General features: G+C 34.4%; 1 protein-coding gene across 1 annotated transcript in view; it reads left to right on the top strand.

The window, feature by feature from the left end:
- Positions 1–8,880, top strand: part of LOC129221071 (lymphocyte cytosolic protein 2-like) — a 91,067-nt gene extending 82,187 nt beyond the window's left edge. Inside the window, exons 15-17 of the mRNA XM_054855509.1 lie at positions 2,669–2,739; positions 5,266–5,496; positions 8,758–8,880. Coding sequence (XP_054711484.1) covers positions 2,669–2,739; positions 5,266–5,496; positions 8,758–8,880 — 425 coding nt within the window. The remainder of the gene's footprint in view (positions 1–2,668; positions 2,740–5,265; positions 5,497–8,757) is intronic.
- Positions 8,881–17,536: the final 8,656 nt, after the last annotated feature.

Genomic DNA, 17,536 nt, shown 5'->3' with positions numbered 1-17,536 from the left:
AACTTCTGAACTCTTTCGGCATGTGTAAAGTTTCAGTTTTAGGTTGGCATCCTTTGATGCCCAATCATATGCAAATGAGACAAGTATAAATAGTGAACGATTCCGATCGTTCTCTCTCTTTTGCGTTCGTCAGCCTCATGAGTGTTAGGTCCGGTTGGTGTTGGGGAGTTGTGAACCCGCTTACAGCCAGGGTTTATTTTTACTAATTTATTTTGTTAGTTTATTTATTTTAGTTTCTATGGACCAATAAATTTTTGGTAAGCTTTTAAAGAAGTTTCCAATGTTCATTTCTTCACATTGACATTGATTCTGCATCTTCCACTATGTGGTATCAGCTCTGCTTGTAAAAGCAAGTAATTGTTGACTGACTTATGGAATTTAGCCTTTGGGCTTTCCGTTTAAGCATGGTAAGTCATCAGTAGCATAGGCGGATTTAGGACTGAGTTCCTGGAAGGGCAGGATTTTTTTTTTTTTTTTTTGAGCATGCTTTTAAAAAAAATGGTGTATAGATTTAGAAAATATATAACAGGAGAGTACCATGATGCCCATTTGGACAATGCGTAATTTATACACTCGATAAGAAATTAAATTGAAGCACCCTTTGCTTAAGAATTTCAAAGACTCATCTAATCCGTTTCAAGGACTTGAGAACAACTAAAATTATTTAATTACAAGCAGTGCAGAAAACGAAAAGGAATAGAGGTGGTGTTTTTTTCTCCTGTGCTGAACACATTAACAATATGCAGTATAAGTAAGATAGAAGCAAGCAATACAAAAGAATTTCCAAAATACTGCACTGCATTTGGGATTAAATAAACAGCAAGATGTGAAACATGTGAATCACAAAAATTTATCTCAAGTACTATGTTACAAAAATGTGAGAACCATGATTTTTAAATTTTTGATGCAGGAGGAGGCAAGGAAATGAATTCGACATATTTCAGCATTTATTCCTCTACCCCCCTAATATTTGCTATAAATGTTTAAATTTATGGTTTGTATCCATACTTTTCCAAAATTTTCAGGATTTTACAAGCACTTTAAAATGAAATTTTTTTTTCAAGTCCTTTTTTTTTTTTTTGGTAAGGAACAAATCATGAAATTTTCTGAAGTTGGAGGCCTTCAACAAAGTGAGTGTCCTAAGCTATATAGCTTGTTTAGTTTATAGGCAAATCCGCTTTTTTAAAATCTTTGTTTCAGTTTCTTATTTGTTGAAATAATCCTTGATTATTTTAAGTATTGCAGCTGAATACATAGCTTTTTCAGTTGATATTTTCACTTATATACTTGCCCTAATAGCTTTCAGTTCAAAGTAGTTGTTTTCAACACATTTCAGCATCCCAGTGACCGCTTTACTACTTGTAATATATTGTACGGATTTCTCTCCCCCCCCCCCCCCCCCAGAAAAGGACAGTCGCTATTCTCTGCATTTTCGCTTCTGAACTATTCAAAAAAGAAAAAAAAATCATGATTTTTTTTAAAAAAGATTTTGGAAGGTTTATTGTTACTATGTATTAAGTCCTCCCAAGACTGGGGGGGGCATTCCCCCCCTTCGCCCCCCATAAATCCGCCCATGATCAGTAGTGAATGTGGTCTAGCTGAAATTGCTGTTGCCCTTTCTTTTGATGGTTACCTTAGAAAATGAGTGGCTATGTCAAACATGTACAACTCTTGTAATAATCATATATTTTAAGTATTTTTAATTATATTTTATGGAAATTTCCACGAAGAAGGTAAAACACCATTAGTGGCCAGTGCTTCAGTAGTATTCACTTCAAGTTTCTTTTGTACTTTGAAGAAAGAAATGAACAATAATAATGTGATTTTTTGTTGGCACTTCATTTAACAATCATGTTGAATCCATTTTATTCATCAGTTACTTGAATTTAAAGTAAGAAATGCAAATTCTTCGGGTGGGAGAGTATTAGATGGCCACTACTGAAATTTTCAGATTTTTGGAGTAGCCACTACTGGATAAAATTTGAGTTTTGAGAAAAAATGAATAAAAATTTATTAAATTCAAATTCTGGCATTTTTAGAACTTGGGAAGATTTAGAAAGCATTGAGTTATAAAACGCTCATTGAGTTTCAAGAGGAGCAATTAATGTTGTAGACCCACAGTTAAAAAATAGACTTCACTGTGGCTACTTCTAGTGTGTTTTAAACCTTGAAGGACCATTACTGGTGTTTTACTTTACATCCTGAAAAAATATTTTTTTTAATATTATGTTAGAAAAATAACAGGCCTGTCCTGTATAATAAACAGGCTTTCTGAGTTTGGAGGAAAAGGTAAAAAAAATTTTTTTTCCTTGAAGCATTGGAATATAAAATGGCTCAATCAGTTGTAAATACTTGCAAAGCATATTTTTGCTTATTAAATGTAGTCCCCGTCCCCCCCATTTCTTAACATTTTTTGAATGTATTTTAAGTAAAGAAGCAACAATTTAGCATATGATTTAGTTTCTATTTGTTTATTTATTTGTTTATTTATTTATTTATTTTGCATATTAAGTATTTTGTTAGACTAAGACTCTTAAAAGTCAAAATAGTAAGTAATACGTATTCTTCTAACAGTATATTTGTAATGTTTCTATTTAATTAATTCTCTCACATTTGTGTCACTGAATGAAAATCAAACGAATTGGAATAATTTTGTTTCACATTTCAGCACAAAATATGGCAACACGACCTTTACCTCCTGTTCCTATTTCGAAAGAGGAAAAAGTCAATTCCAAACAGGTATGTATGCATGCTGCCAAAAAAAGAAAAAAAAAAGTTGTTGACTTTCTTGCAAGTTCTTCATTAATTTAGCTGAAGAAATTGAAAATGAATATAGCAAACAGTTGATTCATTTGTGATAAAACTAGAAGTGTGAAGTTACCGGGAAAATTTGAAAAAATTTTCTTTAAATGTTCAAAATGATTCAATCGACCAAAAGTGCAAAAACTATTTTGCACTTCTGATAGAAGTCCCAAGAGCAAAAAAAAAAAAAAAAAAAATTGTGATAGTAAGTCGGAGAAAAAGGCTATCATTTTTTGTGACGGTGCAAAAAAAGGCTGCCTTTTTTTTGTGACTTGCTGGCAAAAGTGACTGCCATTTTTGGTGACTTTGATAGCCAATGGCTACTACTCAGAATTCCTAGTCTAGAGTAGGGGTGCCCACAGAGGGAGTGGATTATGGCGCAAGTTGGTGCCATCAAAATTTTTGGGGTGATTTTTTAAATTTATTAATTTAAATTTATTTAGTAATTTATTTTTAATTTAAATTATTTGTTTCATTTTATTCTGTTTATATTTTTTTTTTTTCATTTATTTATTTATTTATTTAGTTTAAAATAATAATAATAGTTATAAAAAATGAATCAGTAAATAAGTAAAAAATATTTTTAAAAGTAAATAAAATTAAAAAAGAGAACTGAAAATAAAATTAAAATAAAATAAAGTAAGTAAAACGAAAAAAAAAGAGAGCTAAAAAATAAAATAAATAAAAAAGGGAAAGAGTTGAAGAAAATTTTGGAGGGGGGGATTTACACCATTAAACTAGGGGGGATGGACACCCCCGGTCTGGAGTGTATTAGAGTAGTCTTTATTATTATAAATTCAAAGTAACTTATTTGTTTTAAGTCAGCAGAGTGAAAACTTTTCTGTAAAAACTTTTTATTCAACATAAAACACAACTTGCTTCTCGCAAGATACAGAACACATATAGTGAAAAAAAACAAAACATGTGACTGAAAGCCAACAATTGTAAATGCAGTTACATGTGCAGCCAACACCTGATTGGTCCATTGAGATCATCATATTTAAATTAGCTTCTAAGCTCTTGACCAATCACATGCTGGCTACAGTTAAGATACTGAATCAGTAATTTTATATAAAGAAATACTTACTCTAATTTTGTATTTATTTTAATAGATAATTAAATATATTTACTACTAGTGTTACCCGCACGGCTTCGCCCGTATTAGAAAAATTAAAGGTCTTTTGGTTCGCCTGTATATTTACAAATAATGTATGGTGAATTTTCTCGCCAATTGGCTTGTACCGACGTTACGGTTCCACGTTAGGATAATTTCGTATCTCGTCAATTGGCTCGTGCCCATGTTACGGTTCCACGTTATGATAATTTCGTCATTTATGATAGTTTTTTTTTTCTTAAAATTGGAATAGAAAAAGAACCACATCGAATTTTCGAAACATCGCTTCGAGGTGCACACCCCCATGCTACAAACTAACTTTGTACCAAGTTTCATGAAAATCGGCCGAACGGTCTAGGCGCTATGCGCGTCACAGACATCCTACAGATATCCTACATACATCCTACAGACATCCAGACATCCTCCGGACAGAGAGACTTTCAGCTTTATTATTAGTAATAATGTATGGTGAATTTTCTCGACAATTGGCTTGTACCGACGTTACGATTCCACGTTATGATAATTTCGTAATTTATGATAGTTTTTTTTTTTCTTAAAATTGGAATAGAAAAAGAACCACATCGAATTTTCGAAACATCGCTTCGAGGTGCACATTCCCATGCTACATACTAACTTTGTGCCGAATTTCATGAAAATCGGCCGAACGGTTTAGGCGCTATGCGCGTCACAGACATCCTACAGACACAGGGGCGTAGCTAAGGGGGGGTTTTGGGGACAAACCCCCCCCCCCCCGAAAAGTTAGTCTCAAAAAAAAAAGAGAAAAAGAAGAGAGAAGAGAAAGAAAAAAAAAGAAGAAAAGGGAAAAAATCCAAGCGATTATACATATGTATATATATATTATATATGTATATATATATAATTAATATATATATATATATATGTATATGTATATATAATATACATATATATATGTTATATATATATATATATATATATATATATATATATATGTATATATATATATATATATATATATATATATATATATATAATTAATATATATATATATATATGTATATGTATATATAATATACATATATATATGTTATATATATATATATATATATATATATATATGTATATATATATATATATATATATATATATATATATATATATATATATATATATATATATAAAAGAAGTAACCCCCCCCCCCCCCGAAAGTCGGGTCTAGCTACGCCACTGTACAGACATCCAGACATCCAAACATCCTCCGGACAGAGAGACTTTCTGCTTTATTATTAGTAAAGAAGAAGATTTATTAACATGAAGGAATACTCTACATTTATCTTGTTGTGGCTTTGAGCTGTGTTTCTTCCCCACAGCCGGAGCTCCAGTCTTGCCCCTGGTTCTGTGAAATGGAACGAGAGGATGCGGAACAGGTGGTCAGGGGGCTCGAAGAGACGGGGTCTTTCGTGGTGAGGCCCAGCAAGCGTGCAGGCCAGGACAACCCCTACAGTCTGACTGTTCTCCACGACTGCAGACTCTTCCACCTCAACATCAGACGCAGATCAGACGACACCTTCGCACTCGGCAAGGAGAAGAAGAAAGAGAAGGTGAGATCCAGGGTTGCCGATATATATATCGGTCGATATATATCCGATATTTATTTTCAAAATATCCTATAAATATCCGATATTTCTATTGAAAATATCCGATATATATCAGTCAATATAAATCATGATATATATCACGATCATAGCCGTGTCCAAGGGGAGGGTTTCAGGGGTTAAACCCCTCCCATTGGGGAAAAAATAATCAACCAAAAGAAAATTTATAACTGACTTTTATAGCTTTAATGTGAAAGTTTGTATGCAACGCTTCAAAAAAACCCTTTCTCTCTGTAGTTTTTCTGTAATTTAAGAATGTTAGAGCTTTACCAGCTGAAATAACATTTTGGAAAAACTATTATGGCTGAACCACTGAATGATTTGTCAACACAAAGCATTAACAGCGTTAATATTGCTTTAAAAGGTTATGATGAATGCGGTATATGTTGCAGCTATGAAGATGCATTGATTGTATTTAGTAATGTAATTTGCATCTACCATAAGCTCTTTCTTGTTTAGTTTATTAAGCATTATTCCAGAAAATGAAACCTAATGTATGTGCTACATTATAAAAAAAAAACTGTGGGCAGTTTTTAATACTAATTGCAATATACTGCGTAATAAACATAAATAGGTTTGATTTAAAAAGAAACAAACAAGGTTAGATTGAAAAGAAGATGTAAAATGAAGGAATACTGCTGCTATTTGCGCAGCCAAAAATATTCTTCTGAGGCGGGGGTGGGGGATGGTACAGTAGTCCTTACAGGTCTATAAATGCCATGCTGGGATTAGTAACTTAACATAAAACCAAAGTTGGTAGTGAATTGAACTCTTACTCCCCCCATCCCGCTTTAAAACCCCTCCCTTTATGAAAACCTGGACACGGGCCTGATCACGATATATATCCAATATTTACTTTGAAAATATCTGATATATATCCGAAATTTCTTTTGAAAATATCTGATATATATCAGTCAATATAGATCATGATATATATCACGATATAAAATCTGATATTTCTTTTGAAAATATATGATATATATCAGTCAATGTAGATCATGATATATATCTGATATTTCTTTTGAAAATATCTGATATATATGTCAGTCAATATAGATCATGATATATATCACGTTATATATCCAATATTTATTTTGAAAATATCTGATATATATCACGATATATATCCAATATTTCTTTTGAAAATATCTAATATATATCAGTCAATATAGATCATGATATATATCACGATATGTATCTGATATTTCTTTTGAAAATATCCAATATATATCAGTCAATATAGATCATGATATATATCACAATATATATATGATACTTCTTTTGAAAATATCCGATATATATCGTGATATATATCACAATGCCAAAGACAGATCCAGAAATGTATCAAGGAGGGGGTGATTGATTTTTAACTTACCTTTTACTTTGTATCTGATTACACATGCTTGGGAAGGGGGGAGGAGGGGTGCGACAGCATTTTCCTTTGAAACAACTGAAAAATAGAGATTTTGCCAAGGAGTTCCTCTCAAACTTCTTTTCCTCTTTCGCTGAAAGATTGCGATTGTTAATTTGCGTTTTTAAAATTCAGTTCCCTAATAATTCCGGGGGAATGTTTCGAAACTCCCTCCCACTAACATCATTGAAGGTCGTCGTTTGAAATTGCGCTTTTTGAGATTTCAGTTCCGAGAAATTACCGGAGGAAAGTTGCTGAACAAATTTTTTCCCAAACGCTACTTGAGATGTCTGCTCACATCTTTAAGACTAAAATTTTACAAAATGTCCAGGTGAAGACCTCTAAACGCCTCCTCCTAACATCGCGAAAGAGCGTCCGAAATTGCCTTTTTAAAACTTCAATTCCAAAAAGTTTCCAGGAGGGACACTTGAACATCATTTCTCTCTGTTTAACGTCATCCAAAAAGAGCCTACACTTGCGTTTTAGAACTTCGAATTCCGAAAAATTGCCTTTTTCAAAGTCCCTAAAGGGAGGGGCGATCACCCCTCCCTTGACCCCTTTCCATATGCTCCTCCACAAATGCCACGAAAGGTAACCAAAGTTACATTTGAGGACTTCAATTTGGAAAATTTTTCAACGGAGATTAGCTTTCACCCAACCCTTATCCCTTAACTTGCCTAAAAGCGGTTTAAGCGGCTTATAGTTAGATTTTTACAGCTTCAATGGCAAAATTTGGAAGGAGCAATTTTTGGAAGGGGAGATTCCAAGCACACTCACTTAATGTCAGCAAATATTCTGGTGCATTTTTAGGCTCAACAGCAGCAGAGCACCCACCCAGTGTCCTAATTTCTCAACATTTTACAGTAGAATATTTCGGTTACTTAGCTTCATTTTCACAAAGTGTTTGGGGTCAGCACCTGAACCCTGGCTGTATCGTTAAAACTAGTCTAAAATGCTTTTTTAGGACACTAATTTTCAAAAATTACTCTTAAATTTCAGTTTCGAAACATGTTTGAGAGAGATTCCTAAACCCATCCCCCTCACCAAATGTCTCTAAAGATAGCCTAAAATTGAGTTTTTGGAACTTCATTTCAATAAAACTTCTGGGGAGTTTGTTCAAAAATTCCGTATGGCCTCTCTCCCAAAATGATCAACTAGATCCGCCACTGGTCGTTCTTACATTCAGAGCAGATTAACCTCTGAAGTTAGGGGAAGCTAAGTCCCATTTCAGTGCCCCACCTGTTTTTAGTATATATTTTCTAAAAATTCTACGCACATTGAAACAAAACTCACTAATACTATATATGTATTATTTCCAAAAACTGCCAAGCAGACTTCCAAATGAAGTTTATCCCCCCCCCCCCCCTCCCCCAAACATATTGAATTTTTGTACATTTCATATTTTTGCACTCCCATTCGCAGCAGATAAAGGTGGTTAGTTGTTGTTTTAAGGCAAATTCCACAGATAAAAATAGTTTGCTACCACACTTTAAGAACTGTGTCCTCACTTTTTAAAATTCTTCAAAAAATTTATTTAGTGAGTTCTAATGCTTGAATATTTTTAAAAATACATCCAAAAGCGAAATAAAAGTCTTCAAGTCATTTTTGTGCCCCTGTTAATTCTGAGGGGAAGCTCCAGCTTCCTGAGCCCTTTGGGTAATCAGGCCCTGCTTACATTGCTTCTTTTCAGCATGGTATCAATACAGAATGAATCATTTTCCATCCAGCCCTTCACATCAAAATGTGGTGGGCTTTCAATTGTAGCTTGAACCACATGATTCTTGTTCATTTTCCAGACCTTCCCAACGGTTGCAGATCTGATTTCTTACCACCAGGCTGAACCCATCCTCTTGACCAGTCGCGGAGAACCTGCGGGGAAAACCATCTTGACCAAGTACCCGGAGAAACCCTCCACATGAGTCTCGACCGAGGAAAGAGGTTTTTCTTGTACCTGCCCTAGTCCAGGGGTCCATAAATGAAAATCACGAATTTGTTTTTATATTGGGGTGTTTCGAGCTGTTCACTGTAAAAAAAAATCCGAAACCTCACAGATTACATGAAATGCACTGCCAGCTCAGTCATTTCCAGCCGAGGACCAAGGGCGGATCCAGAAAATGTTCAAGGAGGGGGCGATTGTTTTTTACTGTTCACTTTTTGGGACTTCAATCTCTTAAAACTTTCGAAGGAGTGTACTGAACCCCATCGCTTACCCTTATGTAAACAAAGGTGTCCTATAATTGTGTTTCTTTCAAAACATATCCAGGGTGAGCCTTTGAACCTATCCCTAATTATCATCTAAGATCGTCTAAAATTGAGATTTTAGAACTTCAATTTCAAAAAAAAATCCTATTGAAAGTTCTAGTCCCTATCCCCAGAGTAATAAGAGATGGGCTACGATTGCGTTTTCAAAACTTCAATTTCGGAATAGCTCTCTTTCTTCTAACACCATCGAAGATTATGTAAAATTGCGTTTTTGGAACTTTAATATCGAAAATATACTTGAAGAAAGTACTAGTTTATCGGCTCAAGGAGGGGGCGATCGCCCCCATCGCCCCTCCCTTGTATCCGCCCTTGCCGAGGACTGCAGTTTCCTGCTTATTAGCACTCATCAGCCCGGCATATAGGACGTGACTGAGCTGGAGGTGGAAAACCTCTTAAGGAAACCAAGAGTGCCAAACTGGTAGCTAATATGGAATTAGCACTGACTAGACGAGTGACCGAAGCAATGGTTCGGTTCAACTCGAAGATTGAAGGCAAGGCATGGTATTTTCAGTACGTTACTGCCTATTAGCCAGGGTTAAGACAGAAACACATGTAATACACTGCCAGCTCAGTCATTCCTGCCGAGGACTGTAGTTTCATGCTTATTATCACTCATCAGGCTGGCTGAGGAAGTTACTGAATATACCATGCCTTGCCTTCAATCTTCGAGTTGAACCGAACCATTGCTTAGGTCACTCGTCTGGTCTGTGCTAATTCTATATTAGCTACCAGTTTGTTTGGCGCTCTTGGCTTCCTTAAGAGGTTTTCCACCTCCAGCTCAGTCATGTCCTATATGCCGGGCTGAGGAGTACTAATCAGCACGAAAATGCAGTCCTCTGCTAAAATTAATTGACTGAACTGGCAGTGTATTTTGTGTATTTCTGTCTTAGCCCTTGCTATAGGGTGGTAACTTACTGGTTGCGGATTATTTCTGGGCATTGTTCGGGGATTTTTACGGGTTTCCGTCGGGGATATTCCATGGGAGGTCACTGTGACCTCCCAAAAATTTCTTATTCACCACAACATTGTCGATTCAAAATTATTGTTTAATGATGCCTATTGCCACTTCTTCTTAGAAGAGGTATGTGTGTTATGTGTGCTTTTTGTATTTTATCATTCCATAAAATTGAAATTTTATTTTGGCAAATTGAGAATTTTCCCTGGTTTTCAACAGTTTTCTGTGAGAAACAAGTACATTGTCGAAAAAATTTCCCTAAAAGCTACAAGTTTCTAAAGAATATTTCAATCAAAGTGTTAAGAACTATATAAATAACCCATAGTTTAGTTTTAATTAAAGATAAGTGATAAGCATGTGAGGACTAATTTATCAAAAAAGAACATATCCATTTTTCCAAAAATGTTCAGGAGGTGGGAAAAACGAATTAGGGTAAGAGCAAAATAGTTTTATCAACTTCTCTGGGTACAGAATGAAGCACGAAAGCACAGCAAATCATGGCCCAGAGTAAGAAATGTTTGTGTAAAAAAAAAAACAAGGAGATATCGCCATCTTGATTTTGGACATGTGCCCTTTCGAACGAAAACCTGAATGTTGAGAATTTCAATTTCACCAAAATATTTCACCTTCTCAAATTCTCTTATCAAATTACGTGAACCTAAAAGTAGTGGATTAAAATTGGCGGATTTTGGACTTGTGTTCCTTTGGATCTAAAAGTCTTCATACTGCAGATTCTTTCAGGATCTGTCCCCTTTTGTTCAAAACAAAACGTGCAGAGGACGGATTTTTTCCCTTTTGATCAAAAAGCCACACTTTACCCTTCAATAAAATAGGATTTTCCACATTTAGACTTCTTGAGAATAAGTAATTTGATAAAGGTCACCTGAAAGGTTTAGAAGATGTCATAAAATGATTTTTTCTAAAAAGTGGATATGTTCCCTTTTGATAAATTACTCTTCATGTACTACCTGACATGTTTCTAAACAACATTGAACTCACTTTGCTTGAAGTGGAAGTTGTAGTATATGCAAAGAATAGAAAGTCTTAGTACATACTTTTTTTGATTTAACATACTAAATTATAATATACTACAACAGTTTTATGCATGCAGATGTCTAGCTATTGTGGAAAACATTTTTAACTACGAGTGTGAAGTACTCCTCTTCATTGTTAGGTATTTCGCCTACAGCTTAGTCTCTGGACAGCTTTCCCAGAACTGATTCAAATAAGCTGTTTGGCCTCTGCTCGAAATTCCGCCTTAACTTGGCCATACTTCCTGAAAGGAAATATTAGCCTTCCCCGTAAATCAGAAAAGTTCCAAACTTCAAGGTTTTCTCTGAAGACTCCTGATTTATTCCAGAAACATGACGGACTTTTATTGGGAGGGTTTCTGAACCCTTCAGAAAGGTTCCAGATTTTATTCAGGATGGTTACTAGGTTTTACTGGGAAACGTTCCTTTGTTTTGCTAGATATGTTTCTGGAAGAAATGAGGCTCGCCACTGCCCATTATTTTCTAGGAACGTTTCGGATTTTTTTTTACAGCGTTCACAGGGGAAATGTTCACAGGTGAGGTATTTTTTCATAAACGCCAGATGATCTGCTTTTCTGTGATGACTTTGTAGCAACGTATGTGATGACTGATGACTCAGACACAGTGCCTTGTTGCTATAGTATGTTTGGCTGCTAAAATATTTTTTTATATATAATATACAAAGTACAACATTTTGTGTACTTTATTTGAAAGGAAAATATTTTTGATAGGATGTTTTGTATCATAAAAATACGTGGCTTGGAACAAAGTTGTTGTAAGATTTATATTTTTAATGAAGTTATTTGAAATTGTCTCTTTGAAATAGTTATTGCCCTCACATGGCTGGTTCTTGGAGGGCCACAGCAATAGGTTCTGGGATGAAAGAACTGAAATTGAAAATTTTTTTTCACCTAATTTCTAATAAACAAAAATAGAAAAAGAAGCCTCGTAGTAAAGGGCGTTTTTTTTTAGAGGTATAGAAGTTTAGGTTCAAATAAAACACTGTTAAATGATATAAATCGCCATGAATTTGGCTTTATTCGAAAGATGATTCTTTGCCATTTTTATTTATATGTGATTTCTGGTATATGGCCACTTCGGCTGGCTCAGAGAACGTCTAATCGGGAAGTTCAATTTTCTATCGCTTTTTGCAGCAATGGGGGCCGTATGTAAGTGATATGTGGCGAATGTTCTTGTCCGAGGCTTCAATCGTCTGTGGCTTCTCAGTGTAGATCTGAGATTTCACACAGCCCTACAAAAAATAGTCCAGTGTAGTTAAATCGCATGATCTCGCAGGCCAATTCACGGGTCCATTAAGCGAAATTATTCGTTCACCGAAAGTTTCTTACAATAAATCAACTGTGACATGCGCTGTGTGGCGTGTTTCACCGTCCTGTTTTCTATTCATGATGAAATGGCAAACCAAACTAAACACAAAACAAGTGACAACTATCAAAATGGCCCACAGATCAAACAGTGTTCCCAACTTAAAGTTCTATACCTCTAAAAAAGACACCCTTTATTTGTAGTGGACTTGTTTTTATTATTATTATTATTATTATTATTATTATTATTTTATTTTAGAGCGACTGTAAATATTATTTTTGTAAAAATGTCATGTACTTCTTTTGTATGCGCATCTTTTGAGTTCTGAATTCAATGCTTGAGGTTGATTTATTGTAAAACTCGAAACCTGGTAAGCTTGATTCCGTTCCAAAGCTTTAGAAAAGTATATTATTTTCCTTTCTCAAAAATAGATCTTATGTTAGAATTTTTTAACTTATTTTTCTTCTCACTGTTACTTGTTTTGCTGCATTTTCTCAAATCAAAGTGTGCCTCGATATTTTACTTTTGTGTTCGTAAATATATTTTTAATCTTTATATATATTTTGACTGTTACTAGTAAAAGATTTTTATTTCAAAGAATTTGTTATATTAAGTGTTATGTTGCATGTTAAGGGCAAATACTGTTTGACTACTGCTGAAATTAAAAGGCAAACGTCCAGGCAGAAGGGGAAACAACTAATAGTTTACTGGGATTCCAGTTTTCCTTTCTAGATGTGTACTAACCTCCAAACTACCGTATTACTTTGCATTATCTGGCATGCCCTAAAAACAGGGGTGCTCATCCCCCCCCCCCAAATTCAATAATGCAAATTCACACCCCCCCCAAAAAAAAAAATCTCAACCCTTTTTCTCTTTTATTTTTTATTTTATAGCTCTCTTTTTTATTTTATTTACTTATTTTTTAAAATGTGTTTTATTTACTTATTTTTTTTTAAATATTTTATATTCATTTGTTTATTTATTTTTAATTCTTATTATTATCATTATTTTATTAGAAAATTCTGCGCTATGCCAATGACACACACACACACACTAAATAATAAATAAAATAAAATATAAACAGAATAAAATAAAATAAAATAAATAACTTAAATTAAAAATAAATCAACAAATAAATTTTAATAAAAAAATTGAAAAATCCCCCCCCCCCCCCAAATTTTGATGGCTCAACTTGTGCCATTCTCCCCCCCCCCCCGTGAGCACCCCTGCAAACGTTTTCAGCATGCCGGAAAAATCGAGGTTAGGAAAATATAATAATACTATTAAAAATATATGTTCAGCTTAAAAAATAAAATAAGTTCTATACATATCTTATGGGTATTAATAAACAGTTCAATTTTGTAAAAATATTTACTAGCAATGTCATTTGTTATTTAAAAATAAAAATATTGTTTAATAACGAATAATTTTATAAAAACTAAATTAAAACTAAGTAAGCAAACGTTTAAGCAATAAGTTACCGCCCCTAAACCAGTGCTAAAGGATTTACCGTATCTATTCAATAAATGAAAATTAAACTTAGCCCTCTAAAAGGAATCTAAAATAATTTATTTAAAAAAATTATGAACAAATCGCAGTAACAATGATTGCTTCTGAATTATTTTCTTTATTGGTATATATATAATTAAATCCATTAATAATGACCTACCATAAATAACAAACACATATTATATGCTATACACTTTTTTTTTAAGAAGGTTACTTTCGGGATTGTATTTAGTTTTTTTTCCGTACAGTGGTTTGCTTTCTGATTGGAACTGAATGCAGGAATTTACTTTTGTTTTGTTGCAAAATAAAACTCGAGTTATCCGGCATGCCGGAAAATTCGAATTTCCCGGCATGCCGGTCAACCTCGCTTTTTTGCGGCATGCCGGATAATGCGGGGTAATACGGTAAGTAGAATCGCCTAGAAATGGACAAAGCATGCGCCTCCAATTTTTCCTTTTCTTCATTCAGGTGGGCTCGGCTTAGCTGATAGTTTGCCAATTCCATCAAAAACAAGGTCAGACAGTATAATAAGACATGTTATTTCTTGTTGACATTTTGAGATGAAAGTATAGACTGAATAATGTTCTGAGGTGTATTGAAACTCAAACACTGTAAGACTGAATGATTAAAAATGATTTAAACACGTAATTTCAGAAGATTGTTGCTTAATTTTTACAACTTACTCATAGCGCACCAAAAGGGCTCCTAAATGCCCTAAACTGTTTTAGTTGATGGTTAAAATTGTAAGGATTGACTACAGAGGGGCTCCGAAAAACCGTTTGGCCTAGAGTCCCGTGCTATATCATTAACTAGCAGTACCCACACGGCGATGGCCGTGCTAAGAAGTTAAAGGAAGTATGTTGAACAAAAAAAATCCCCTTCTGATCTTATGTCTTAATCAGGCCCTGAGTACACCATTATCCTTGATATCTTATGCATCCATGTGTTTTTTGCAGTTACAAGAAGGTTTTTATTTATGAACTTCCTCAAATATCATCATCATCTAACTATTAAGTGTTTTGAACTTGCATTTCGAAAAAATTCCTATTGAAAGTTCCGATTCCTAGCTCTAAAGTAACAAGAGATGAGCTAAAATTACGTTTTCAATATTTCAGTTCCGAAAAATTTCGGTAGAGAGCCCCCATTTTCCTAACTTTGTCGAAGATCGTCTTTTGATCAGCTTCATTGCTAACAGCAGCGTTAGAGTTAAATTCCGGTTTATGTTTGATCTACCTTTGTACTTTCAGACTTGAATCTTTCTTTAAGTCTACAGAATGTTCTGAAATTAGAAGATCCGAACTTGCAAGAAATAGCGATAAATTAAGTTTCTTGTTTTGGGGAAAGTTCTTCCTCTTGTGATTAAAATATTTTATTTTATTTTTAATACGCGATGATGATTAGCTTGCCTATCAAATTCAGTTTCGAAACTTCAACTGTTTTTTGGACCTTTGCATTTTGGTTTTTAAGGTTCTGATTTTATTGTACGAATGAATGAAATGTACGAATAGCACTGTTTCTCCTTATGTAAGAGCTAAATCCCTTAGATAGAATTAAAATATATTGACTCATTGAGCATAAAACTCAAAAACATTCATGATGTTATGGTTTTTGGAAAACACAACACACACTGAATCATCATTCTTTATTCATCAATTTCGTGACGATGTTAGTTTTGAAAACTTGGTAAGAAGTAAAGAAATGTATTTATTGAGATTTCAGTTATAGATGGAATAAATCTAACCTGACAGTGTCGTAATTTTGTGATTAGGATCTACATAGCCTTCACAATGCTGCCAGGTTAGGTTTGCCCCAACTATAGTCATATATAGTTCTGTACATGGGTAAAACCTCACAAGAGGACAAGAACATGTGAAGACATTTGCCCCTTCCAAAAAAATCTGCACCATATTTAACCCTGTTGGATAGATCCTGAAACTAGTGGCTTATTTTTTATAAAACATTGTCCAAAAATGTTCTTCCATAACGCTTCTTATTTTGAAAAGCGAACAATATTTTGTTCTAATGTACAGAATACTTTTACTAGGGTTTGATGAGTTTCGATAGTGCAGATCCATTTCCATGTAAACACGAGTACGTTGATTTCTTTCACAGGTGTTTGAAGACATGCCCTCCTTAGAAGAAAGAATAGTCATCTTATGAAAGGGTGGGAAGGGGGGGGGGGGTCAGCTGAACCAGCGAAAATATGAAAACAGTCTCCAACTAATCTGCAGACTGAAAACAGTCTCCAATCCAACTAATCAACAGTCTCCAGCTAATATCACGCTCATGGGCGGATTTATGGAGGGTCATAGGGGGGCAATGCCCCCCCAATTTTGGGAGGACTTTATGTAGTAACAACACATCTTCCAAAAATTTAAAAAAAAAAATCATATTTTTTCGTTTTTGAACAGTTTAGAAGAGCATGGGTGGATTTATAGGGGGGGGGGGGGCAAAGTGGACAATGCTCCCCAGTTTTGGGAGGAGTTTATATAGTAACAACTTATCTTCCAAAATCTTATAACAAAAAAAAAATCATGATTTTTTCTTTTTTGAATAGGAAATTAAAGTATATTTTTTCTTTTAAACTTAAAATAGCCGTTTCTTACAAAGTTTGAACAATACTGTACAAGTGTATAATCTACAACTCAATTTCAGAGGCTGGAAAGTGCAAATTATTGATAGGTTCTAAAATCCCTGAAAAGAATTGGCGCAGCATAGCCTACAAGGGCTCTTAAACCAAAAACCCAATCTAACCAACCAAACCTTGAAAATAATTAGACAAGTCTTTGAAACTCCTAAGCAAAGTGTGCTTCAATTTTATTTCTTATCAAGTGTATAAATTAAGAATTGTTCAAATGGGTAGTATGTTACTCTCTTGATACCTATTCTCTAAATCTGTGCACCATTTCTTTTAAAGTATTAACTTGCATCGCAAAGCACTTTTAAAGCGTAAAACTTTAAAAAAAAATTATTTGCCTATTATTTCCAATTAACCCTTATAAGACTTCAAAATGCTGAATTTTATATCCATTTTAGATAATTTCCTCCGGGGGAGTAACCCCCGGGTCTCCTAAGACTGGAGATATTCTATATCCCACTTAAAAGGGAGCACTGCGTTACTCTCTTAATACCAACCCCCTCTCTTTTAAGGTCAATTTAAAAAGGACAGCATGATTACACACAGTAATGAAAACGACACATAAAAAAGTAGTAAAGAATGGCCTTACGCATCACAGAAAACAGACAAAGACATGGGAGGGGGGAGGGCAATTAAAAATTTCTCCAAAAAAAAATCCTGCCCCCCAGGAACTCAAAGCTAAATCCGCCTATGATCACGCTACTTGTGAAAAGATTCAGGCAAGCCGATATCGTCAGATCCTGATAGTCATCCAAAGACTCACTAATTACACCGTTAAAACAGCGGGTTGCATATGGCACCTTTTAGGTGAAACGTTGTAGCACCAGTGGCACAGATCATTTGGCACACTCAAA

This window comes from Uloborus diversus, chromosome 4 (assembly GCF_026930045.1).
Source record: "Uloborus diversus isolate 005 chromosome 4, Udiv.v.3.1, whole genome shotgun sequence".
Classification (NCBI taxonomy): Eukaryota; Metazoa; Arthropoda; class Arachnida; order Araneae; family Uloboridae; genus Uloborus; species Uloborus diversus.
This window is presented reverse-complemented; position numbering and strand designations above follow the sequence as displayed.